Source organism: Hermetia illucens, chromosome 5 (genome assembly GCF_905115235.1).
Source record: "Hermetia illucens chromosome 5, iHerIll2.2.curated.20191125, whole genome shotgun sequence".
In the NCBI taxonomy this organism is placed as follows: Eukaryota; Metazoa; Arthropoda; class Insecta; order Diptera; family Stratiomyidae; genus Hermetia; species Hermetia illucens.
In genome coordinates, this window is record NC_051853.1 from 82,620,879 (window position 1) to 82,647,942 (window position 27,064).

The window sequence follows — 27,064 nt, forward strand, 5'->3', positions numbered from 1 at the left end:
TGAACTTCATGTGTGATATATTCCATGTATGAATAAATAAATCCAGTTTCTTTGTATGTATAAAAAAATGGAAACAAATATTTACAAATCATCTCGAAGAAAAAAATCGAAAATATATTAAACCCCACGTTTTCGGTAATGCCTAAAAAATATAATTTCTATACAACCAAGTAGTAAACTATAATTTTTGATTTTGAATCACTGGAACCTCGTGTCTCTTGGTTAAACGGTTTTTGTTCTCTTTTCGTTTTAATAAATCAAAATATTATAGTGGTATGTCTTCCATAAGTAAAAAATTGTCGCAAAATAGACACTAGTAAGTCTGTGTGGAATACATTCAAACATTTAAACATGTCTCGGTATATACATGAGTACATCTTTGCAACAAGAAAATTGGCCAATCCTTGGTTTTTCATCGTTTCAAACCAATCGTCTGCTTATCGTATGTATGTATATAAAAGAAATAAAATATCAGCCCATTTTCTTATTTATTACGAATAATAATTGTATAGATTTTCTCTTTCCAACTTCTCACACTCCTTTCTTCCTCTAGCTCAATTAGAGACAACCGACAAAGCTCTGCGACAATAAATATCACAAAAATTCTATTAAGTTTGAGATGATCATAATACGAATTTGAAAGGACAAAAGAACAACAGAATGGACAGCATGAACCGAATCAAGGAAAAAACGAAACAAAGAGAAAAAACTAAGAATTTTCCGCGCACATGTCAAACGTAATACTCATTTCAAGTTTTCAGATGTGTACAGTTTACAATCCATCAAATAAATTGTTCATGTTTTCAATTACTTGCATATTTATTGCAAATTTGTTTATTTCTTTTTTTGTTGTTTCTCGCTTTGTTTTTTTTTTGTTATTAATATTCTTCAATTTGATTCCTTAATCATCTTCTCTATTCTCTGGTCTCTTGTTTTTGTATCAGATGTAATTAACTATTTATTACATACTTAAATCTTATCAATAAAATTGTATAAATTTATGTGCTCTATAAATAAAAAATGGATAATGAGCGACAACGACTGCACTGTCATTATCTTTTTCCTTATATTCCTTTATTGGATTGCAAACAAGCATTTTGTTGCCTACATGTATTTATGCTTACACACATTTATGTTGTTGCTATGCCAAGCGTGGTTTCTTTTGAACAGGCGATGTCGTTGATTCGTCTTCATCTTCCTCATCGGAGTCACCTTCGTAATCCACCAGCCCCTAATAAAGAAAACGCATTTCAGTATGGTTGTTGTTGATAGAAAGATAATATAATTCGTAATCAAAACCAGCCTTTCATCTAATCAATTGTTTATATTTTATGCACTGTGAGAAGCAATTTGTCTTCCATTCCATCTTATGGAATGTTTTATATTTCAACAATGCTAATCTAATCAGATAAAACATATTATTTCAATAATGAAGTCTTATCAGGAAAATCCAGATACAGAGGAAATATTAGGTATTAAATCAATGACTCCATTGGAGATGGCAATCTGATCATTGTTTAGAATTTCTTAGTCTTTTGGTTGAAACTACGTGTTCCCAATTGTGTAGATTTCAAAAAAATATGTATGTTATTTTCCAACATATGTGAAGTCTCCCGCCAGCTTCTTTACCCACACACGTCTCCTTTGCTTCTTGTCCGGTGAAAACTTTTCCACCCATATGTACCTTAAGGAGAGTGGACACATGGTAATCGCAAGGCACCAACACAGAATGCGGGGAATGGTTCGAAATATCCCATCCGAGCGAACCCAGGAGTTCCTTCATAGCATTGGTTATTTAAGGCCTGGCATCATCGTGTCCCACATAGCTCCTTTGTCAGCATCCTCCTCCTCAAGTGGGGTCATTTTCCCACGATTTCATCTTTCAACGCTCCAATGTATGTAACAGTCGCTGTTGATGGATTTTACCTCTTAAAAATAGTCGATGAATATTATTTTATACCCTATATGCACCCCAAAATACCAATGCCATAGCCTTGCCAGTCGACTGTTACGCATTTGCACGCTTTGGAATCAGTTCACCATATGCAGTCCACTCAAAAGACGATCGTTTTGGTTCTCGTGTCAAATAATGGAATCAGGTTTCGTCCATCGTCACATATCTACGCATAAATTCGAATTTTTATGGAGGAAGAGCTTCAAACACTACTCAGAATTGTCAACTGGTTGTTGTTTTTGGTCGATGAACACCTTGAACAGAGTTTTCGCATACCCAAACATTCATGTACGATATGTCCTACACGTTCCTTTGATATCTTTAGAGCTTCAACTAACAGATGGGTTATTAAGTCCCGAGACTAATACATCGCGCCGCGATTACGATACTAGCATGTTTTTCGGTAGAACCAACTTTCAAAGGATACATTTGAAAATTTCATGACATTCGGTATCGTAGGTTCTTGAGATATTGACGACTAAGTGATAGATTTGGATTTGTTTAAACGATGGAAAAAACCGAATTTTGCGCGTTAATCAAACACTGTTTTTCAATGGGGAAAAATACCGCTCAAACTAGAAAATGATTGAAATGTTACTCAGAAGTGTCCATCGAAAGCAACTATTTGCCGATAGTATGCGGATTTCAAACGTGGTCGAACATCTACCGAAAACACAGGGTGCTCAGGTCGCTCAATTGAGGTAGCTGCGCCCGAAAACATTCAAAAAATCCTAAAAATGGTTATGTCCGATTGTAGAGCGAAGTAAGAGGAGATAGGTAAGATCCTAGAGATATCAAAGGGCACTGTGTCCAAAATTGTATATGACAATTTGCATATAAAAAAATTGTGCCAAGTGGGGGCTGCGTTTGCTCACAGTGAGACAAAAACACCGAATTGATAATTCAGAGCGTTGTTTGCAGCTGTTTAGGCGGGATAGAAAGAATTTTTTGCGTCGACACATAACAATGGATGAAACGTGAATTCATCATTATACTCCAGGATGAAAAAGAACGTCAGCCGAACGAGCACGAAAGGGCGAAATCCGGCCAAAGCGTCCAGAGACGCAACAGCCAGCAGGTAAACACCCACGGAGTTTTGCCGTTAAACTTTCTTCCGAAGGGCCAGACGATCATCAGCGACAATTATATTGAATTATTGGATCGATTGGTTGAAGCAATTAAGCAAAAAAGGCCTCACATGGCAAAGAAAAAACCGCTCTTTAATCAGAATAATGCGCTAATTTACAAGTCGATGAAAAGGAAGGGGAAATTGCAGGATTTACGATTCGAGTTGCTCCTACACCCCCATATTCATCAGATCCGGCCCCATCTGACTTCTACTTGTTCGCAGATGTCAAAAGGAAACTCCAGGGATAGGGATTCGGGTCCAATGGTGAAGTTATAGTCGCAACTGAGGCCTATTTTCAGGGTAATGACACAGTATTTCATAAGAAAGACTTCGAAAGTTTAGAAAAACGTAGGAATGATTGTACCACTATGGAAGACAACTATCTTGATGAATAAAGTGAATTTTGCAAAACAAATGTGTTTTATTGGTTAGTTTCTAGACTTAATGATGTGATTTCACTTTGGGGTAATCCAAAATTATTTTGTGGAGTTTTCTGAAGTTTTCGTCGGTAACATCCTCCTTGGGGAGTCCACTGCGTGTATCGTCCTCTGTGTTCATTTCGCCTGGTTTAAACTTAGCAAACCACTTTTCAATGGTTGATTTTCCATGTGCAAAGACCGAATAATGGTTATTTTTCGCCAAAAGGTAATGCACGTCACCTCACCAAGCTACGTCTCAACTTGCGCCCGGCCAAAGTACTTTGCTGCGTTGATAGTCCCCCCCCCCCTTACTTCAGATATGCTGTGAAAATTATCCCTTTATAGTCTCAAAACACGGATTCTAAGTTTGTTCGCTGAAATTGTGATTTTGACTGTCTTTTGGTTTCAGGCGTGTAGTGGACAATACAAGTTTCATCTCTAGTTAGAAGTTCGTAACGCTCGAAAAACACTCTTCTTCTGTTCTCTTAGTTGTTTCCAACATCCGCGGGCAGCAAAAATCTGGGAATTTGCGAAAATATCGTAGGAAGTTCATCCAACGTCAACCCGCGGTCGCCACGAACCCATGATTTCATGTTCGTCAGTCACAATTGAATATCTTCCGTTCCTCTAATTGTCAAACACGGAAGAACGGTCGATTTTAAATTTGCAACACAACTTGAACACACACAATTCATAACTCGATTACCATAAACAACTTTAACTTCATTGACGAGTGACGGTACGGAGTCCGCATTTAATGGGAGATTGGATCGACATGTTTTGCATATAATAATCTCGAATTTATCTCGGCGGAAAGTCAGGCTACACGGCAGCATTGCTTACATGCTGAAAACCATGTCCTATGACGGCCCCATTACACTTATCTTCGGAACGTGCCTCGTACATTTTTCAATCGATTTTCAAATAATAAATCCGACCGGAAAAAAATCAAACCATTAAAACATAAAAATTGTAAACAATTTTTCCTAACATATCAGGAGTGGTTTATGTTCATAGAAAGAAAAATCGAACGATTAATACTGAGTCGTACGTGAGAGACGACTTCTCGATCAGCATAATTTAGCCTAACCTTCTCCTGTACACATTGTCACGCAAAATTCCGAAACTTCTTGAATCGGGTTTCCCGAAAAAAATAATGATATTAAATGAGAAATTCCCTAATAACAGATTCAAAAATATAAAGCCGGAGGAACTGAAAAGGAAACACAACATCACTAGAACTGCCTATGACGAACAGACCACCAAAATTAACGCTCTCAATGTGTTTCTCCACTGACCGTGAACAATTAACTGGTTCTAATCAAGTTCAGAGTACTGGTTCAATCGAAGAAACTAGCAAAGGAATAGGAAAAGGTCAATGGGAAAGTTCTGAAATGGATAAGCTGAACAATGATGAAAAAATCAAAACTTATACTAATCCAAGAATGATTAAAATCGCAAAAAGAACTTCAATTCCGATTTAAACATACAAAATATCTGAAAGTCATTAATTAACTCCAAAAATGACAAAAAGACACAGTAGCTATTCAACACGAAACTGCTAGTCATAACATGGCAGGGGAAGCAATAACCATAAACAAACTGAGGTACAAAGACTACTCTTAGACAAAATTTTGCAGCATTCAGTAGACAGTCAATTTGTCACACAGTCAAGCTAATAAAACCTATTCTAAACCAGTTCCGAATGTGTTCTACATAAGCCGATTATCCTTTTAAAAAATCAATGAAATAATTTAGCAATTTTTAAGGTTTTGTGTAAGACAAAACCGTATTTTTCTCGGAAGCGGTTATAGTGGTTGACACCAAATTTGGTGGAAAGGTTTGAACTGTGAACGCTCACGCATATAGTGAGTTACATCATTCTACGTCATCATGTGGGAATTGATACTTCCCCCAAGCCGGTCTTAGCTTAATTGCGAAATACCCGCCAAACCGATATCTGATCAAATAGGTAATAATGGCACAATATTATAATTTGCAGTACCCATCAACCTCCAAAACATTCCGCTATCATACAAATAAAAAGAATCGTGCGTCTCCAAAGAAGTCACCAACTAAAGTAAAGGGAAAGCATCATCAACACAAAAGAGAAGCTGTTCACCGTACAGAAAGCACACAACGGCTAAAACAGCAAAATCTGGCCCGCGGAGGCTTAGCACCTATGCTAATTGAGCACTGGCAATACCTCCAATTGAATAAAGTACGGGATGGCATTTGTATTATATCAACTCTGCGGTTATGGCACTTCTGCTCTTCGGGCGAAATGGTTTGTTCAAGAAGAATCAGTGTCCGCCAACATCGTTAAAGCTACAGAAGAGTGGTATCAGAGCCATTTTTCCCTATTTCATCAATCAATGGCTACCCTACTTACAGAATCTCTAATCATCGTCCGGCATAGAAGAACAAGGAAGACCGGAGGTCAGAAGACATTTAACATTCAAACTCCCACTTCAAAAACATTATTTCAACAAGTCGGGAAACCGGAAGCTTGACGCTTCAAGTATAAAAGGTTTTGTGTTTCCCTATGTGAGGAGCATAACGTAGTTCTCCATTGGCTTATAGCATTGACCCGAGATATTGAAATCGTTCAGTTCTGGGCAGGTTACTGCCATTGCCAGAACTCAGCGATTTAAGTATCTCGAAGGGCAGGTTACTGCCATTGCCAGAACTCAGCGATTTAAATATCTCGCGTCAACGCTATCAGCCAATGGAGAACTGCGTAATGAAATTGTTTCACGCATTAATGCAACCTGGATGAAGTGGCATTCCCCAACTGGTGTTCTTTGTGATCAACGTGTCAGCGCACGTCCCAAATCTAAAATTTACTGCAATGTCGTCCGTCTGCCACTCTCTATAGTTCTAGAGTGTTGGCCGACTATAAAGGACAATGAACGGCGTCTTGCGGTAATGGGGACGAAGATGTTGCATTGCACTGGTGGCGTGACACGTTTTGATTACGTCTGAAATGAGAATATCCGCGATCGATATGGGTTTGCACCAATCGTGAGAAAACTGCAAGAGAGGCGTTTTCAATGGTGTGGTCACGTAATTCACGCTAACGAGAATTCAACAACCAGTATTGATCAGATTACATCCTGATGAGGCATTTGATACAATAAAATGACGAAACCGATCATCACGAGCCGACCCCGCTTGTGAACTGAAGGCTGAAGAAAAAGAAAAGATGTGAAGAGCGACGAGTGCACGACAGCTCCGTGTAATATAGCTAAAAATTCCATTGCCCTCTATTTTCTGGAAAGTGATTTAAATAAATCATTTGATGGAAAGCCCTGTGTTCATAATGGTCACCTCACACGCTTCACGCTCTGAGTTTAATATTATTAGCGAATGAAAACAATTTAACCAACATCAAATATAAACAAGTCGGAATACCGGAAGCTCGCGCTTCGGGTATAAAGGTTTTGTGTTCATCTTATGTAAGAAATTTCAACACACATTTCTCTATCCGTATATAGCTACAAATCCAAGATAATCCTTTACATTTTTCCACTACGAGACATACGTACACATTACGCTCACCCTAAACAAACAAACTGCCTATTTCCGAATACTGTACACATATATGCACGTATATCAATTGATTGTACCCATATTTCCGATTACTTCTTATATCTATTTGAATTAGGCACTACCCGCAAAGTTCATTAGCACGCATATACTATATACCTACATACACACATGTCTGGTTGGAGTAATTGATATTCTCATACAAATGACCAAAAAACTAAAACAAAATAATTCTTTGCGACCCCATCCATAACAACTCATTTCGTTGTGGTATTGACGAAATGATATGTGATGATGACGTCATGCGGGTTGTACAGTGCACGAAATTCACAAAAAATGGTAAAGTTTTACCCCCTATAACTTTGTTAGTAATAATTGGATTTTCTTCAAACTTGACCAAACTGTGCACTATATTCTTCATTATATGCATGCTAAATTTTGTACTTCTGAGATGAACATAAGGGAGGGTGCCGGGTAAATTTCTAAAATGTGGAAATATACTATTATTAACTTTATTTGTACAGATATCGGAACCGGATATATTTTGAGGCCTAGATTTCATAGAGATGCACCACTGTGATTTTTTTCAGATTTTTCGGTTGGATAGGTTCTGAGAACGAGACTTGTTACACTTTTTGGGGTTCATATTTTGAGCCCTCACTCCCCTATGTTTCACCCAATATCAAATATTGAACCAGTTTCGAAAAGTACTTATTGAGACCTTTCATTTGATATCCCACATGGCTACATTCTGTGAAAAAAAAATTTGCACCCTCCATTCACATGTATGGGGAGCCCCCCCTTAGACTTAACACAAGATGGCGCCACTTACTGCATGTAAAGGGAACACCAGATTACATACTCTCATCAATTTTCGTGATAATCGGTCTAGCCGTTTCCGAATAAATCGGGTGTGACAGACAGACAGACAGACGGACAGACAGACACCGTCTCGATTCTAATAAGGTTTTGTTTCACACAAAACCTTAAAAAGGGCTAGGGAGAATTAGATTCTTCTTGAATGGAATTTAAATATTTCACTGGAATTTCAATTATTCTCGTTAATTATGACGTCAGCATCTTATTTGTATGGCTTAGGATGCTGTTAATTAGCACGAAATTGATAAGTTTGAACTGCTATAACTTTCCCACTAATAGTTGGATTTTTATGAAACCTGGCATGTGTATGCACGAGGCTGTCCTCTATGTCGGTACAAAATTTAATACACTTAGGATGAACTTAAGGGGAGTTTTTTAGTCTATTTCTAAAAGTTGATAATATACTATTAGTAAATTTTTTGAGCAGATACCGGAATGGGACATCTCTCGAAGATTAGATTTCACATAACTGTTTTACACAAAACCTTAAAAAGGGCTGCAGATAAATAGATTCTTCATAAATGTGACTTTAATATTCCACGCGAATGTCAATTATTCCGGGTAATTATGACGTCAACATCCGATTTGCATGGCTTTGGAAGCAGTAAACTCGCGCGAAATTGCTAAGTCTGCTATAACTCTGGTGTTAATTGCCTGATTTCTATGAAATTTGGGGCATATACACGAAATAATGTCCTCTATGCTGGTACAGAATCCGGAAGTCCTAGGATGAATTTAAGGGGGGTTTTTCAGTAAATTTCTAAAAAGTAGTAATATACTATTACTAAGTTTATTTGAGCAGATATCGCAATGGGACATATTTTGAGGCCTAGATTTCATCTAGGCGCACCACCCTGATTTTTTTCGGATTTTTGGGTTGGGTAGTTTCCGAAAATGAGTCCTGTCTCACTTCAAATGCGTACATTTTGACTCCTTACTCACGCACTTTGCAATTTATGCCAAAACTAATGTCAGTTTCGGAAAGTACAAATCGAGACCTTTCATTTGATACCCTACACAACTATATCCGGTGAAAAAAATTTTGGAATCCCCCCTTTGCATGTATGGGGAGCCCTCCTTTAAACTCCACCTAAATTTATGCCACTCGCTGTATGCGTGTGATTTCATAGTTCCCATCTGTCCACCAAATTTCGTTTGGATCGGTTTAGCCGTTTTGGAGAAAAATGCGTGTGACAGACAGACAGACAGACAGACATTGAATCGATTTTAATAAGGTTTTGTTTTACACAAAACCTTAAAAATGGATAAAAATTGTCCATCTTAATTTAAGATATAATTTATGTTTTCGACGGATTTATCCTTTTTGTTGAAAAGATACTGAAAAAGGTACAAAAACAAAAAGTTTAAGTAGAAACGATTAACAGACGGTAACAAAAACTAGAACCACTGCATATTGGAATTACAAGTTCATAAGTTTCTTAATATTTGGTATAGGAATAAATTTCCGCCTATATCAAAGTTATATAAGACGAAACGTGATTACAGTAAATATTAACCAAATTGAGATACATTTCAGCGGAACTTTGTCAACCACTGCGATCGAAACCTCACGCATACACCTTCACATGACTAGTAATTAAATCTCAGTACTTTCAAATTCAATTCTTAATCGAACACAACAGAGTCTTTACTCAAATTTCAATTTACTTTTTAACATAATTTCTTGAAAGCCAGGGCCGGAACAACAGGTTTCTCCCTTGGGGAGGGTATGGACTCTCGCTGATATTCGTTTTTCGGCTGCCCCACTCGAGAGCCCACGCGGTCAAATCCCTCCATTAATTTCCAAGGTTCAACACCGGAGCATTAGACCATACTATGTGTATATATGGATTTCTTCAACCTTCGCTCTACTGATTTTGGCTCCATTATTCTTTTAAAGGCCAGATCTCCTCAAGCCAATGTTTATTTGGCACAAACCTTTCTGAGAAAATGATTTGTCTTGTGTTATCAATGGCGCGAAAACAATTGGAAGGGTAATTCCATGGCATTATTACGGTCGATTAAGATTCTGATGAAAGACCATTTTTTTCTCTTCGTTGTTGATTGTTTCTCCTTTTTAATCTTAAAGTACTCGCACTACAAGCGGCTCACAGCGGCAAAGAATACGTATTGTATATATAATTTAAAATGATACATTTGTCAGGTGCAAGTGCCGTAGTGGCTGTTCAGATGCCAGCCGACTCAACTGTGAATGCGCGCCTGAGTCCAATCAAGCTAATTATTACAGACGAGCACAGTACTGATCTCCTAAGGCACCAGTTACAGTTTTGAATGAAACGGTCTAATATGCTTCAGGGATTAGATCCAATTAGATTGTTGAACGATTATTATTAGTTTATTTGATATTTTTTAAGTAAATGACACATGAATTATCCAAATTAGTAAGCCGAATTACAATATTTATTGGAAAATATCTCCGAAAGTGATAGAATAAGGATGGAAAGATCTGACAAGAATGTGCTATCAACCTCCAAAATATCGTCTGTAATGGCCACAGTAAATCGCAGGAATTCTTCCTTCCCAGAAGATATTTTGGCATATCTGGGGAAGTAGGGATAGATGGAACTAAATAGGTGAAACATCCACCTTGCTAAAATGCCCCATAGACTTTCAATGGGGTTTAGATCGACACTAGATTAATACTGTGGTCGTGAAAGCATATGATTGTTGTCCGAGATTTATGAACAGGAGCGTTATTTTGATGAAAAATAATATGCAGGTTCTCTTTTATTGGAAGGCGATTTTCATCTAACGCAATCTGATACTTTGCTACATCGATTCTACCCAAAATAAAGATAATACCAGTTTTCAAATTTCCAGTGAACGCTGCTCAAATCATAACTACAATTCCTCCTAAAGGTCTTCGTGACATTATCCTCCATTATCCAATCATGCCAGTAGTACTTGGCCATCCAGGTCGTCCACATTGAATTCCTTCTCATCGTTAAGAATAATATGGGACCATATTTCGCTATGCTGAATGTGCATTTTAGCAAATTGGACTCGCGCCTCCATTCTTAAGTGCCGGTTTACTTAAGGATTTTCTGTATTTCAGGTGTCCGGATAATGTAGCCCATTCTCTGACAAGACTTTCGAACTGGACTGAACACTGGGTCGCAATCAAAAATATATTTACTTCTGGTGTGGATGAAGTCATCAGCCACGTCCCACACCTTACACGACCTGATTGGTTGTGGAAACGTAGAGTAGAAAGCTCTATTGAAGGTGGCAAGTGGAAGCGGGCGCGATGCGCTAGAGCTTCTATACCGCGAAAAAGTACGATAAAAGGAAATCCACCATTGCATTGGTAAAGAAAACAGGAGCTGGGTCAAATAGCAACGATTCCGCTACCTTGTAACACATTGGAAAAAAGCTTGCAAGTTGTATACCTTTCGATAATCCTATATGGGACGCTGTCAGTGCTCATCCACATGGTAGAAAGCACACTTTACCACGATTCCCAATTGAATAGTACGCGATGAAGTTCCATTTTTTGTGGTTGGCATTGTCGGTTACGAAGGGCTCCTCCAAACAGAACGAAGTCATCTCTGCCAGCCATCAATGCAATCAAACGGAATAAAATGGTCGTCCTTGATGATCTCCCTGCGAAACTGTTGTTTGTAGGGCTTGCAGCTTCTGGAGAGTAGTTACTTCCACTGAATCGTAAATCTTGAGAATCTGACATCTTTGCCAGTGAATGGAAGGAGACGATGACTAAGAGCACCTGTCTTGGAGGATATTTATGTGTTAAAATAATCCTGCTGCGCATCAAAGAACATAAGAGGCTGGCTTCTGCTCTGAATCCTATTATATCGACTCTCCGGACAATTGTGGAGCAATACACGGAAGTTCCAATTACCGCTCCACTTGCTCTTCATCGATTTCGAGATGAATTTGGAATGCTCTACAGATGAGGGACATTCCAGGGAAATTAATAATTATCAGAGCGACATACGAAGGCGGTCCGATAAGTACTTACCGCTCGTTGGCGCCACTACTAAAATAGACATTCACTATCGTGTAGTACATTCTCGTAGACGCCCATTGGCGAAAATCCAGCCGAATGAGTCGCAGTTTTGTTTTGACCGCGTTTAGAAACGGGTGTCTTTGCGGGGAAAAGGAGCAATATCGGTCGGTAATTCGATTCATGTTTTTGGAAGGGAAATCACGCAAAGAAATCAAAGAGCGCTGGGATTCTTGGAATTATTGGATCAATTCAATTGCAGAAAAAGGCCCCATTTGGGAAAGAAAGAAGTCTTCTTCCACTATGACAACACACTTGCTCACACCTCCGCAGCTGCTACGTCCAAGTCAGTCAAATTGAGCTACGAATTGCTACCCTATCCATCGTATTCTCCAGATTTGGCCCCGTGCGATTTCTTTTTCTTTCCAACTTTAAAAGGTCACTCGCCAGGCAGGAATTTGAGTCGAATGGGGAGGTCATCGCCGCCACGGAGACTTATTTTGCAGACCTCGATTAAAGAAACTGGAGCATCGCTGGGTCAAGCTAATAGATCGCTAGGTCAAGATATAAATCGACACTTTTCAAAAATTTTCATTTTTCTTCTGCAGGCTAAGTACTTATCGGACCACCCTCGGATAACGACACAAAACGCAAAATTCCAGAGAAATTTGTAGTCCAAGCGGAGTATGCCGGGGTTGCATTTTCTCATAGATATTTTTTCGTCTGTTGTAAGTGATACCTTTCATCCTGCCTTAGCCGGAACACGCTTGCTCCCTTAATGAGCCGTAGGCCATGATCAGACAATAACGCTGATATAATAGACTGTCCATGTTTTAAAATCTAGCTAGTCAGCGTGTATGTGACAATAAAAGGACTAAAGAAATTGTATCTCTAATTATTCGAATCATCGACCCTTCCTGCATAGGAAAGAACAAATAAGGAGAAATTACCAGGAACCTGCTTCGAATTCCAATTGCCATAACAGATACCAGTTCAGAAATGATGCCAATAATATTACCAAAAATGAATATTCAATTACCAGAAGTAAGAATATCAAGATTAGCATCAAAAACCCATGCGTTGTCACACTGTTTTAACAATCTTGTACGCTACCTGGGAAGCGATGAAATATCTATACACCTCAAGGACCGTGAGGTCCTTCCGTATATCAACTTACCTTTTTGACCGTATTTTCCGGAACACTTTCATTCAAAGGAGCATCTACGGGTGTGGCTGATGACGCTGCAGCCGCTACTGTCGTTGTTGCACCAGTCACTGCTGGAGTGTTTGAATCATTCTTCACATCATTCTCCTTGTTTTCAGCAGCGGACTCATCGGCATCACTTACATCCTTCTCATTGTCAGTAACATTTAACGTATCACTATTTACACTTGTAGAGACTACAGTTGTACCAGAACTTTGTTTAGAGGTGGCAGTAGACGACAATGTAGTCGCTGATTCCGACGTGTCCGTCGTTGTTTGTTGCTGTTGCTGCTGTTGTTGTTGCTGCTGCTGATGGTGTTGCTGCATAGCCAACAGTGGATGCTGCGCAGGCAAAGAACTCGAGCTGGATCCCGACGACATTTGTAACGTAGGTGATAACGCCGACTGGTGAGATGTCGTTGAAGCAGATTGCGCCGACGACAACGAGGCTGCCTGTTGGCTGGGGTTTGAATTCGCATTACTGGGAGATGTCGCTGTGGATCCACTGTTTGTCTTTGACGGCCCATTTTTCTCGATAATTTTGCCTGGAGGAGATTCGAAATTTATGTATTAAACTTGAACTACTTCAACCACAATCAATCAACTTACTTTTCATAACACTATACGAGTCTAGTTCTTCTGTGAAATCTTCTTCCTCGTTGAACCAAATTTCCTCTTCTTCATCTAACTGCCTCTGATCTCTTCTGTACCTGTTGTTTCGTATCATAGGTATCCTGTGCAATTAACGACCAATTATCATTAATTTCTTCTCACATATATAATTTAAGCAGAAACTCACGTGTCTAGAATCTTGTCTCGCTCCTTTACCCGCTCTTGATATTGGTCATAACGAGTTTTAAGGTATTTAAATGTTTGAACGTATTCGATTTCATCGAAAATTTTGCTGAAATTTTCAACAAAATAGACGCACAGGGTTTTTATGTCTTCGAGTTTTATAAACTCAAATAACTCTAATATAGCGGATTCGAGTAGATTATATCTGCCATTATTTCTAATGAATGCGTCCACAACTGGTGCAAATAAATTACCTTTCACTATATGTCTGAAACGAGAGAAATTACCGTTTCAGGAGCTGTTCACGATTAATCTTCACTGCCCACTTACCTATTGTAAAATTCGTCTTTAAGCGAAATGATTTTTCTTAGAAGTCTAAGGGCGCCAAGAACGAGGAACGTATGTGTACTTTTCATAAGCACAAGTATTCTCTTCAGGAGATCTTTTTGTATAATACAGTTTTTAATATGATACGTGTGATGCTCAACACAAAACGATAAAATCTCTAACACCAAGCCCAACAATTGTACTGTTTGGTAGTCTTCGTTGGCGGGCTTATCGCCAAGTGTGTTCATGAGAAGTGGAGCTGAAAAATGTTCAACCATTATTTCCAGTTCTAACAAAACTCTGCAAATCAAATATTACCAATTAATGTCTGAATGCTGTGCTTATAGAAAATATTCAGAAAATCTGTTTTTTCTGTGAGCATGTTTTCTGGGTCCAGTAGAATTTTAATGACACCCATCAATTGCACCGCACCACCCAATTCTGGCTCGGAATCGGACAGCATTTGTTCAATAGCTATGTTAATTAGCATTTGCTCCTGTAAGAAAACCTCATTTAAAGCAATTGTACACAATTCGCAATGTTTTTTTACTTACACCATCCGTTTTATTCACTTGTTGGGAGGTGTAATTTCTTACTATTGATGGCGAATATTCAACGATTGCCGTTAAAATGTCCACGGAGGCTGACTTCGTTTTTTGATCATTCATCACCAGCGTTATCTCCAGAGCTTGCAGTACCCCCAAACACGTGAGGGTTTTATAAAAAGTATCCTTTCCCTGTGGTTGTAAATTCTGGGCAAAATTGCAGAACTCTTTCAGGAAGAGCACGGTGTCCCGCCGCTTTGCATCTGATGTATTTGGATTCGTTAATAGAGCGAAGAGATCTATTAAAAACTTCTCATCTTCTTGTATCAGCGTTACGATTTCCACCTTATTAAAATATATAAAACTAGACAATGTATTTAACATATTGTCCTCGACAAATACGGAAGGCGTTGGCAAAATTATATCTTGTATGTATTGTACTCTATACGTTTGATGGATTTTCGCCAAGAGATCGGCATTCTTAATTGGAATTGCTTCACGAAACTTCGCCAGTTGTTTCAAGTATTGGCGATGTTTTTTCGGTGTCTGCAAGCTTGGATCGTATTCTAAGCAGCCGACAACGTCGAATATCGTGTCGTCGGCAAACATGATTTCGAAAAGGGCATTCTTATTCAACAGGAATATGTTTTTGAAGATTTCGAAAAGATGATGTAGACCTTCAATGTTATCTAGATCTTCACAAACGTGAAACAAATTCAATAATTTCTTAATATAGTTCTCGCTTTCAAGAGCCATGGCAAGCTTTTCTTTGCGCAACGGCGTCGCTAGACCGCGAGCTATTGTTTCAGATATGTCCTCCAATCGAGATAATTCGCAGGGTGGCAATTCAATTGGCGGTTCAGGATCTGAGATTTCTTCAAAACGTTCATCTTCAGATTCTTCCACAATGTCTTGTGTGATTTCCACTGATGGATCTTTACCCTGGACCTACGATCAAAGCGAAGAAGTTCGTGAATTCAATTAAAAGTTTCAAGCAACTCATCACGTTTACCTGACAGATTTTCTCCCAAATTTCATCGCAACCTGCTTTTTCTTGAAAACTTAGTGCCAAATCAAAGTTATCACCTTCTGACCAAACAATCAGTGTGTCCTGCTGCTTCTGGTAGGCGGTGTCTGGTTGTATTTTACTTTCTAAAAGTAACGACCCGTCAGCTTCTGCTCGCACCAACAATGAAATGCCTGTAGGATAGTGAAGATATATTTAGTCACAGAAATGTCAAGAGTTGAAACAGCCGGTTCAGATATACCTTTTAATCTATCTACATAATTAGACGATACATGTCCTGTGCCTCGATCATCCCATTGCCGTTCTGCATTCAAAGCATAAAGCTTCACTCTCCTTCGGGTGTCAGTAGTCATGACCTTAATTTTGCAGTTTTATAAATTAAGTTGCTGCCTTCGTTGGTTTTTCGTCTCCAGTAGCTCTTATTTCTGTCTTTTTAAATTAATCGAGTATTCAAGTACACTTTATGCGGGATATATCTTTTGTTTTTATATAAAAACATTTTGCATGACTGAATGCGATGTAACTTTTACTATCTGAAATGAAGAGAAAAAGTTAATGTGAATTTATTATCATAAGTTAGTTAAGTTAGGTCCGACGATGCGGAGACCCCACGGAAAAGTTACGGATGCGTTTTCAGGATATATTTCAACTATAAGGTGGGCAAAAGTAATCACTCCATTGAAAAACGCTAATCCTTTTACCAGTGGCCCGAATTCTTAATTCAGGACATTTGTGAAGTAAATAAACGCAGAATACAGCATGAATCGATTTACTCTGCTACAACGTGAAATAATTATTTGTATTTTTTTGCGCAACAATTCGTCGCTTGTATAGGCGTAGCGTGAATTTCATCGCAGAGTTTCTGGCCGGCCGACACCAAGTGGATAAACACTGCACGTTTGGTCACTCGCCGGCGAACAACACGAAATGTTCCCAAGGCTGGCCGGCCCCCGAGTAGCGCCGTTCTGTTGAGAATATCGCTGCTATTGCCTAAGATGTCGATGAGGAGCCCCGAACATCGACCAGACGACGTGCCGCGAAATTGGGCATTAGCCGGCGGTCCCTACGCCGAATTTTAGTGGAAGATTTGAAGATGTTCTCTTACAAAGTGCAGAGCTGTTGACCGCCAAACGCGACTAACCTACGCTCAAATCATCCTGAATCTCAACGACAAGGAGGACGATTTCTCATCGAAAATTATCATGAGCGATGAGACTCATTTCCATCTTAGCGGGTACGTGAATAAACAAAATAATGGTTTCTGGGGCACCTAAAATCCGTGTATCTCCCACGAATAGTCATTACACCCGCTCAAAGTTACTGCGTGGTGTGCTGTTTACGCTGGAGGAATCATGGGCCCTTTTTCTTTCAAAACGCCGCGGGCCAAACGACGACTGTGTCGCCGTCCACTACAGAGCCATGATTACCGATTTGTTCTTCCTCAATTGGATGCATTGGAACTGAAGATCATGTCGTTCTAACCGGACGGTGCAACAGCTCACACTGCTCGAGCCACAACCCATATTCTGAAGGAAGCATTTCCGGTCTCGATTTAGTGGTTTGCCCTGGCCGGCCAGACCACCCGATTTAACCGTTCCAAACTTCTTTTTAGGGGGTTTTTTGAAGTCGCGGGTTTACCCCAACAAGCCCCAAACTATTGAAGCCATTAAGGAGAATATTCGCCAGGAATGCGAGAATCTGTCGCCCGAAGTTCTGGCAAGAGTGATGGAAAATGTCATAAAACGCGCCCGTCTGCTCATCAACTCCAGCGGCGGCCGATATAATTTTCTCGACTTAGTGGAATAAATTCTAATGGACTAAAAAAAACAAAATTCAGATTCAAAGTTTTCCATTAAAAAAAAATACAGCAAAAGACCATCGGGTGATTACTTTTGCCCCACCTTGTATGTAGCTAAGCACTTTAGGAAGCCTCCTTTGAGCATTCTGGGTTTCAATTGAATTCGCCCATTCCAACGGAAATATGTAGACCAAAAATGACAGGAAAGAATACCCAGACCAGATGAGAGAAGATAAGAGGAAAAATAAAAAAACTTAATGAACTTTAGTCCACAGAATAGTCTTAGCGAGCGAAATCCCCCTCATCAACATGCAAATACGAAAAATTGGAGGCATTTAACACTTCTGGATGACCTTCATAGGCAGAAACAGCAACTTATAGGTGCAATCACGTATTCGCCTATTCACACGTGTGGGTTAGGTTCAAGTTTCGACTTTGGAAAGCTCATATTATCACCTTGATTCAGTGAGAGCGAGAAATTTATTACATGTTAATCATGGTAGCATTCAATCTATCGTCAAAATTACTCAACAAATTGAAAGTACACGGAATTTCTCTAGGTATGATCATATCGCCACATTCCATGAGGAATGATTTATCTGTTACGGCTTGCTCTGATAGAAATGCGAAAAGGGTTCTTAAAGTGGGGACGTTTAAGGGGGTCATCTCGTGTGTCGAATCCGAGGAATCGATTTTTTTGGCATCAATTGTATCTAGATATAGTGTAGAATATATGGGCAAATTAATTTTTTTGTTATTCGGAGTCATTCGGGAATTATAGTGTTAAACAGGCAAAATGTCAGGTTTATGTGGATCGCCGTAATATAGTGCGTATTTATCGGTCCAAATGACTTCGCCAAAATCATAACAATCGAAGCCAAGGTTTTACATGTGTTTCTTGAAGAAACCTAAGGTTGATGGGCTAGATATAACAGATTAATGGTCAGTTAAGATTTTATAGTTGAAAATCGCATCCTACTTTTTAAAATCGTTTTTCTCGAAATTGCATGTCGAAAATCTGCTGACACAATAAGCTCAAAATCTACCCAACGAAATTCTTTGAAATTTTCAAAACTTATTCAGAACGTATTTCTACGGTGCGCAAACTAGGATAATTGCGATTCATTTGGTAGTTTTTTTATTCATTAAAGGAACCTTGAAAAAACCCCAAAATTCGCAAAAAAAATTAACAATGCACCAAAAAAATTTGGGGTCTATGGGTAAGTCCGCATGTTAAAATGCCTTTCACATTTTTTCACGGCGCCCTCTAGCGTGGCAGAAGAAAAAAAACGCCTTTTATGTAGATGGGTGTATAAGTTGCTCTGTATTTCAACCATAAACAATGCTATCGGACTGGAAAAATTACTACGCATGCCCAAGATATTAATAAAATATCAGAAAATCCTCGACCTATAAAATGTTCGCACAAAAAAGTTCAAAACGGGATCAAACACTACCAGGAAAATAAATATTTTGCAAATTTAAGATGTTTTAGTTCCAGAAAAAAATACAAAAAGGCAGATTCGTTAATTGTTCGGCAAGCATTATATGATCCTTCAGCTACTCCAACGTAGATAAGAGTCACAATGCAAGAGGGATACAGTGTAAATATTTTTTCCAGAACCATCAAAAGACTTTTTGAAGAACCTCAGGTAACATCAATATTGGAAAAATCGAAAGGTACACATATCAACTGGCAAAGACGCCTAGCGTTCTTCAGAAGTCATATTGATTCTCCTCTCTCCTTTTGGAATTCCGTAATTTGCAAGTTATGAATCAAAGTTTAATTTGAATCCAATTGAACATCTATTGGCAATAAAATAATAAAGTCCATGATGAAGCAGGGATGGAAATGAATCCGCGAGATTGTATTTGCAAAACTGGGATTATTGACGTATCACCCCTGTATATATCACGATATTGAGCAACGAAACCAATACAATGTAAAGATGTTTTTAACAAAAAACAACAGTTGGAGACATCCGCGAAACTTCCTGCTGTATACTAGGATAGTGGAACAGAACCAGAAAGCGTAATTACCTAGTTAGTTGCCTGAAAATGATTCATCTCAAATAGCCCAAAAATGCCCCAAAGTAATCCAGCCGAGCTTTTAAATAAAAAATCGAAATAAAAATAGAATTAAATTTGGTCTAATCTCGATTATTAATTGATAAATCGGCCAACTTGATAATCAATTAATCAGAATAAATAAATCACTTCCAACATAACAAAGACATAATCATCACATGACTTGATTTACAAAGCTGAGAATTTGCCTGTGAGGACTTCAAATAAGAACTCCGAGAAGTCCTCATCATGAAACTAAAGGATGTGGGGTTTACGTCAAATAAACGATTAATGTCTTTTGGCAAGGAAGCTTTGTTTCCAAGTACCCCGGGTAAAGGAAGAGGAGGGAATGTTGTTATTAGGGGAAAATACCTTTGAAATGGAAATGGAAATATATATAGATATTCCCAGGAAACTTATGAAGGAATATCCATGCCAGAGAGGTACCTGACATTCAGAGTCTTGAATGACCTGTTTATGATTGGGATCGAGAATGAACTAGTTTAAAGGCCTTCCTGAAATTTGGACAAGATATATCTGACATTCTCACCATAAAGATAAAGTAGATGAAATGATGCTTTTCTACCTCTTATTAGAAGGAAAAGTTTGATTCTCTTTGACATTTATTGGAAACCCACCCACATACAAGTTCGAACCACTTCTCCATCCAAAAAAATGACATAATTCTATGCAATTACCTATAGATTCTCTTCTTCCTCAACGTCCCTCAGTGCAGAACGAAGAGGAGAAGGGTTATATGATCGGTTGATATCCATTAAGAATATCGAAGTGAAGAGCACTTAGCGACTGTATCGAAATTTTGAAAACAGATAAAACCCCTGATAAGATTCCCCAAAGGCCAGACATTTAAAAACCAGTTCAACGGCATATATAGAGCGTTTTTTAGAGGCGCAGAATACTTGGGCAGCGGATTTTGCAGTTCTCTATGTTGTGGTTAGTATGGCTTGGCGATTCATTATGAATAGACTTGCTTACTAATTCTTCGTGCCCCAATTAGAAGACATTAATGTTGCTAGCAAGTGGTTTTAGCGGGACGGACGGATCCCCGCATGCCCCACAGCGCAATTCAATTAATTTATTGAAGGAAACATTTGACGAACGACTAATTCTATGAAATAAATCTATTAATTAGGTACCTCCTTCTCGTGTAAAGTCGCATGCCTACACCCACAGACAACAATTGGCCACTTTGAAGCCAACATGACCCGTTATTGCCGAAATACAGCCTGATTTACTGCGACCAGTGGGTGAAGATTGGACACCATGTACGTGCTAGTCGCCGCGGCCAGATGCCCGGAATCATATTCAGACATTAAGGGGTTATATCTGTTTGGAATTTTTTATTTTGTTGACTTTATTTCATTGGCTTAAAATAAGCTAAAACATCCCTATATTCATAACATATAGTGATGTTGTATAAAAACAGCTTAGAAATATTTTTAAAATCAGTTTCTCTGAAATAACTCGTAAAAAGAAAACCTCATTTAAATTACAAAACACTCATTTTTCAATATGGGAAGAGTCTGGGCGCAACATTACAGCACCAGCAATTGTATGATACTAGGAGAGCAGTCAAGTTAAAGAAAAAATTATGAACCACATTGTTGCCATTTTGAAAAGTTATATCGTTTTTAAACTTAAAAGCGTTTTTCGAAGTGCTTCCATCTAATCGACGTGAAAGTTTAATTGTAACTTCTTCATTTAGTTATCTAGTGAAGTATACACGATTTAATCAATTAACAAACAGATTTTCTTTTAATAATTATTTTTTTTTAAATTAATTTTTTTCATCGAAAAAGCGAGGTGGATATCAACACTTCTTCTTCTTTTTCTTCAGCCTTTGTCCCGTTCACAAGCGGGGTCGGCTCGTCGTGACCGGCTTCGCCATTTGGCTCTATCGAATGCCTGATCTGGGTACAATCTCGAGGCTTTCAAATCCCCATCCAGCGTATCAAGCCACCGTTGCTTAGGTCTGCCTATTGGTCGTTTACCATCGATTTCGATGTTCAGACCAATCTTGGCAAGTGAATTCTCGATACTTGGAATAATAAAATTTATTTAAATAATAATAAAGGATTGGATGGAACCTGGATGGAATTTAGATTAGGTAAGTGTCGAATTCAAGCCATCCGCAAAGGTCACGAGCCACATTCTCGATGGACATTTCATCAGCGCATCGTGTGCAAGGAAGCGGGCCATAATAGTCAAAAACGGGTGTACCTTTAGGGGCACAGCCACTACATCAGCTCCCTGATACCTGACATACGCTTAACTGACGGACGGGTCAGCGCGGTCTACTAACACCGGTTCAGTGCAAACTACCCGACCAGGGTCCCGAAGTGGCTGGCTCCTCCCTGGCAGAGCTAGGCTCAGATCACCCCATCGACGTTGACAGCTCTATGAAAGACCCATTATGAATAGTTATGTCGTTTGTCATTGTTCGCGCATCGACAATCAACCCATTTGGTGATTTTGGCCTACGTGTTTGATTTCCCAGACGAGATTTGTTCGTAATTCAACTTGCTGAACAATTCCTTAAAGTCTGCAGTAACTACTTCATGGACATCATATATTGGTTTGGATATTCATCGGTTCTGAGGCGAGACCGAGTTCGCTGGGTCAGCTAGAATTCAAATAAGGGATGAAGGGGAAACAAGATTAGAAAACTACCGGGATGGCGCAAAGTAAGAACTGAATTTGAGAAACTCGTACTTTAGTGACCTGCGGGATATAATTTGTTTTGAATGCTCAGGTAAGTAAATTTATGCTTTCAGTTTCTGATTATTACATTAATTACACGAAAATTGTCTGTTTTGATTAATACATATTAATCGAACGTCAAAACGGACAATTTTCTTTTACTATTTACAGGAAACCCACCAGCACCCAACGAATAATCCCGGTTACTTCATGCCATAGTTACCAGCATAAATTGGCAGCTCATGGCACGATGATCCATCGCCTTCTAACAATCTCACACTGCAAGGAAGAACGGGTACACCAGCACCATCATAGATACGATGATCAGGAGACATACACGAAGGATAGAACGTATAACCTCACTACACTGTACAGCCAACAATCGACTTCTACCGCATTTAAAAGACCAAGTGTCACCTCCTCAAATCTGATCAAGCATATAAAACGGACATTAAAATGGTTCGACATACAACTGGTAGGATCAAGTCGTATGTACCAGCTAAAATCTCAGCTGGCTAGAGAAAAGGACCGAAAAACGATAGAGGAGATGAGCGGTATATATAAAATCGCTTGCTCAGATTGTCCGAAGGTGTATATCAGACAACCACTAGATTTAGGGAGCATACGAAGGAGGTCGAGTTGGTTATTAAGATCTGCCGAAAACCCACAAAATCTATAGTGGCTAAGCATATGGTGGAATGCGGCTATAAAATAGGCGCTGACGATCTGAAAGTGTTAAAACAGATTAGAAAAATTAACCAGCTGGACGCCTACGAAAGCTTATTCATTAGCAAACAGCCGGTAGACACTAGATTGAATTCAGATCTAGGCATTTGCTATTCATGGTTATTTAAAAAACTTATAGAAAACTAGTTAAAAATCTCTTCTTCTTTCAGGATATACAAATAAGTCTTTAAAATGTAATTAAATATTTCTCTTTTTCAGGATTTAGATACAAGTCTTTAAAAACTAATTTAGCCATGTAATTAATTAGAATAGGATTATAGATTTAGATTAGTATAAAAATAGCTAATAAATCCATTGATGAGCAGAATTGTTAGCACTGATGAAGGGAACAAGTGGTTCCCGAAATACTGACATTTGCAAAACATGAATCAATTAGCGAATAGGAAAAACAAGTTTTTACTATTTTAAATAATTTAATCGCTAGAAATACCGCGGAATTACACGCAGACAAAAATGAAGTTTGATGAAAACGAAAATTGTGAACGGGACAAAGGCTGAAGAAAAAGATGAACACGAAAATTATCAAAGCTGCAACTCTTGAATTAATTTAGTGCTGATGGGTTTACGCTTTTCAATATTTTCCGGAAGATAGCAAATTCAAGGTAAGAGACGTTCACAAAAATTTGATTTTTTTAGAGATTGCAGGAATTTTTATTGAATGCATATTTTTTTTATTTTATTTTTTTTTCTGACACCATGGTATTGTCAGAAGAGACACGAGACCAAATTCAGGATCCGCGCCGACAGCTTAATGTTTCAAGGACCGTCTTTTTGTTGGGACAACGAACCTCAGGACAAATAAAAGAACGGAAAAGAAGTGGATTGCTACAAGTGCTCCAACCGGGTGATAAGAAAAAAATAAGAATGTTAGTCAAGGATAAAGTTGAAGTCGGAACATGGCCTGTAACAAAAAACCTAAACCAGGCGCCTGAATCCCAACGACAGAGAAAAAGTCTGAAGGATTACCTTCAAAGATTATATCAGGAGCCACCAGTGGGGAAAACATGTCTATCTAAGACCACTGAAGCCCCTTCTAACCGGAATGAAAATTTAAGACAAGGAAAGGCTCTGTAAGAGGCTAATCGACGAGGCTTCACCCCAAAAAATGCGAGGGGCAAGAAACAATGAGCTCGCATACTTTTTATAGATGAATTCCCCAATCGAACTGTCTCCAAAACCAAATCGGAAAAACATGCGAATGTGGACATCGAATCCGAAAACGATACAACCAGTTTAGTGACCTAAACAAGGGCTTAAAATAATGATGGCCGGAGGGAGGTATGGTAAATCGGAACTTATCATTATTGACGAAAACGGTATGGTTAATGGCGAGTAATACCGAAACAAAATGTTGCCGATTTACGGGAAGTAGCCCAACAATCGGTAGCATATATTGTTACAGCGTTATAAAGAAATGGATACCGATCAGCGTTGATTCATACTCAAATAAAGTGGAAGCAGGAAACAGTGAAAAAGAATCAACAAGAACACAAAGCGAGCTCGTATAATATATTTGACAGAAATGTGTTCCCCTTTGCAACACATCATGCCCAAACAGGTGGATCATAGCGCTTGAAGTGGTAAGATCATTTAGGAACCATACGATGAAAGCGGTTTTGGGTGCCGAAAAAAACCCTACGGTTTCTGGGATTTTTTGCTTTTGTATTATAAGTTTAGTCGGAACAAACCAGTCCAGCTCAATATGTAACACCGGTAAAAATACTTTTATTCTTTAGAGGTTAGGCTTGGAAAAAATCGAAACTGATGATTCCAAAGTATTCTTCAAGGTGCAATAGAACCACTGGAGAAGAAATTGCGTACAGAGATGATGGAATCGGTTTGGGAAGCAAGAGCCTTAGCAAGTAAAAGCTGTTTGGAAACAAAGATTTGCTGATACTTAACCACAACTGGAGTAAATGCAACAGTTGACGTAGTCCGTAAACAGATTGCAATGTATTTCGAAGGTTCCAAGAAAGTGAATCTAATTGACGCTTTCCTGTGGAGAATGTAGGTCAACAATGAGCTAAATGAAATTAATGTCCACGTCTTACGACTAGCTAAAATCTTGAGTCAAGGACAGTCAAACGTCCTTGACTCAAGATATTTGGGTGAATAGACAGAGCTGCAGCACAGCACCATACACAGTAATAAGTCAATTTCTCCAGAGAACCCAACACTTGGAAATTTATAGGTTATGATCGCTGAGTAACTTTGCTCGACGTGATGTTGCTAAACCATTTTATTAACGATTCGTTTCTTAGCCTTCCCGTAGACGAGCATGAAGTGTTGTATATTGCGCGGAATCAAAGCGGAAAATGCTACACACTTATCCACATCCACTCTTCCCCCATTCCTGGTATGCCCTCCCAGCAGAGAGGAACTGGAAACATGGCTCGGTGAATCCCCCAATGCACCTCATAATATCCATCGAGTGACAACTCTGCTTGTTTTGCAATTCATTTGCTGATCACCTTTCCTCTGTAATTCGGGTAGATTCCGCCGTAGGTTCTTAAGAAAACAGCCGTAACGGGCCTTATCAGCGCTCCTTTATCTCATGTAAACTCAACCTTTCCATTACGAGCTTATCTGTTCCCACTGCCGCGCCGCCTGTTCGCTTGGCACCTGAAAACAACAGTCCCGCCAGCGCGGCCAGTACGCATGACAAACACTCGCGGAATCCTCAATCGGCGATCTCCCTAACACGGCGGCCGGATTCGCAAAGGGACACGCAGCGCCCGCGGCCGCCGACACTTACGCACAATAGCACTCGTCACGCAACCAGTGCGGCTTTTCCAATTCATGAATGATTTCTCGTGTACGATTCACAACTGCCGCGACTTGTGCTCTGCTCTGCGCCGCCCGCCGTGAAGGTCGAATCGCAATATTTCTAAATTTGTGTTTGCCTTCGTTTCACGTCATCAATCTCGCTCGTGAGTCGGGTCGTGACTGCAAGCACTGCTCGCACCGCACAACCGACCGACCCTTGCCCGCCCGCACACAGTCGTCTGCCTCGCATGCATTCTGAAGGACGGCGTCCTGATTCACCGTCGTCCTGCCCGCCGGGTAATGGGCACAATGGGTCACGTCACGTCTGTCGGCGCGCACGGTAAATAACCACCAGCCACCCTCCCGCCGCCCGGCCCAGACTCGCGCTTGCAGCCCCAAACACAAACACATTGACCTCCAGTCGCGATAATTCGAGTATTCCCATTTCGGAAGTTCGAGACGGCAACAAACGCCAAGACGACATGCGTGTGACATTTTGACCACAATATTCCGGATTCCGGCCGAAAAACAGACCACACTCACTCTGCCGCTTGCAATTCCAAGTTGGATGAAAATTTTCCGTGCAACTCGGCGAGACCCGATCCGGAGCGGGCGCCCGGATGGAGGACGAGACTCCCACAAGAAATATCCCGCAAAATGGTTCGCGCGAACTTGTCGCTTCGCGAATCCTCTTTTCATTACCTTCCGCCTCGGAGTCCTTTGCCGTTCCAGATTCCTTCGAATTCCGCCGCCACTTTCCTCGGCCGCCACAGCTCCCGACGCAGTTTCACACTCACCTTATTTCGCGACAACTCAACTCGTTCCGATTAACCACAAACTTATATTTTCAAGCGAGAGGAAAACGTTCAGATTTTTCTTTCTCCCTTTTCACGAAAAAAAAGCTACAGCCCCAGCACTTTCTCAAACCAAGACGATCGGATGTTCCCGACGCGTTCGTACAAAATTATTCGTTCTCACAAATTACCGGTCGCTATTCGAAACTTTTCTACATCCCGGCAAGTCGTTTACAAGCGAATTACAAACTCCCGAACGAATGTTGAATGGTTTTTTGCAAAAGAAATTGACATCCTCATTGAAATCGCCACAACATTACCATCGCCATATTGGAATTTGTAACAACGCGAAGCTTTG

The 27,064-nt window shown here is 39.6% G+C and overlaps 1 protein-coding gene across 2 annotated transcripts; it reads right to left on the reverse strand.

The window, feature by feature from the left end:
- On the reverse strand, window positions 1-27,064 carry LOC119656741 (serine/threonine-protein phosphatase 4 regulatory subunit 3). 2 transcript variants are annotated; one of them, XM_038063295.1, is made up of 10 exons: window positions 26,710-27,064; window positions 16,055-16,346; window positions 15,799-15,986; window positions 14,796-15,734; window positions 14,560-14,737; window positions 14,245-14,500; window positions 13,919-14,182; window positions 13,729-13,853; window positions 13,093-13,664; window positions 1-1,231 (listed from the first exon to the last, which is right to left on the reverse strand). In XM_038063295.1, exons 2-10 carry the CDS (start codon window positions 16,164-16,166, stop codon window positions 1,142-1,144), a joined length of 2,724 nt encoding a protein of 907 aa, XP_037919223.1. In that variant the 5' UTR covers window positions 16,167-16,346; window positions 26,710-27,064; the 3' UTR covers window positions 1-1,141. The 2 variants fall into 2 exon arrangements, with proteins under 2 accessions (XP_037919223.1, XP_037919222.1); XM_038063294.1 differs by having other exon boundaries at window positions 26,615-27,064.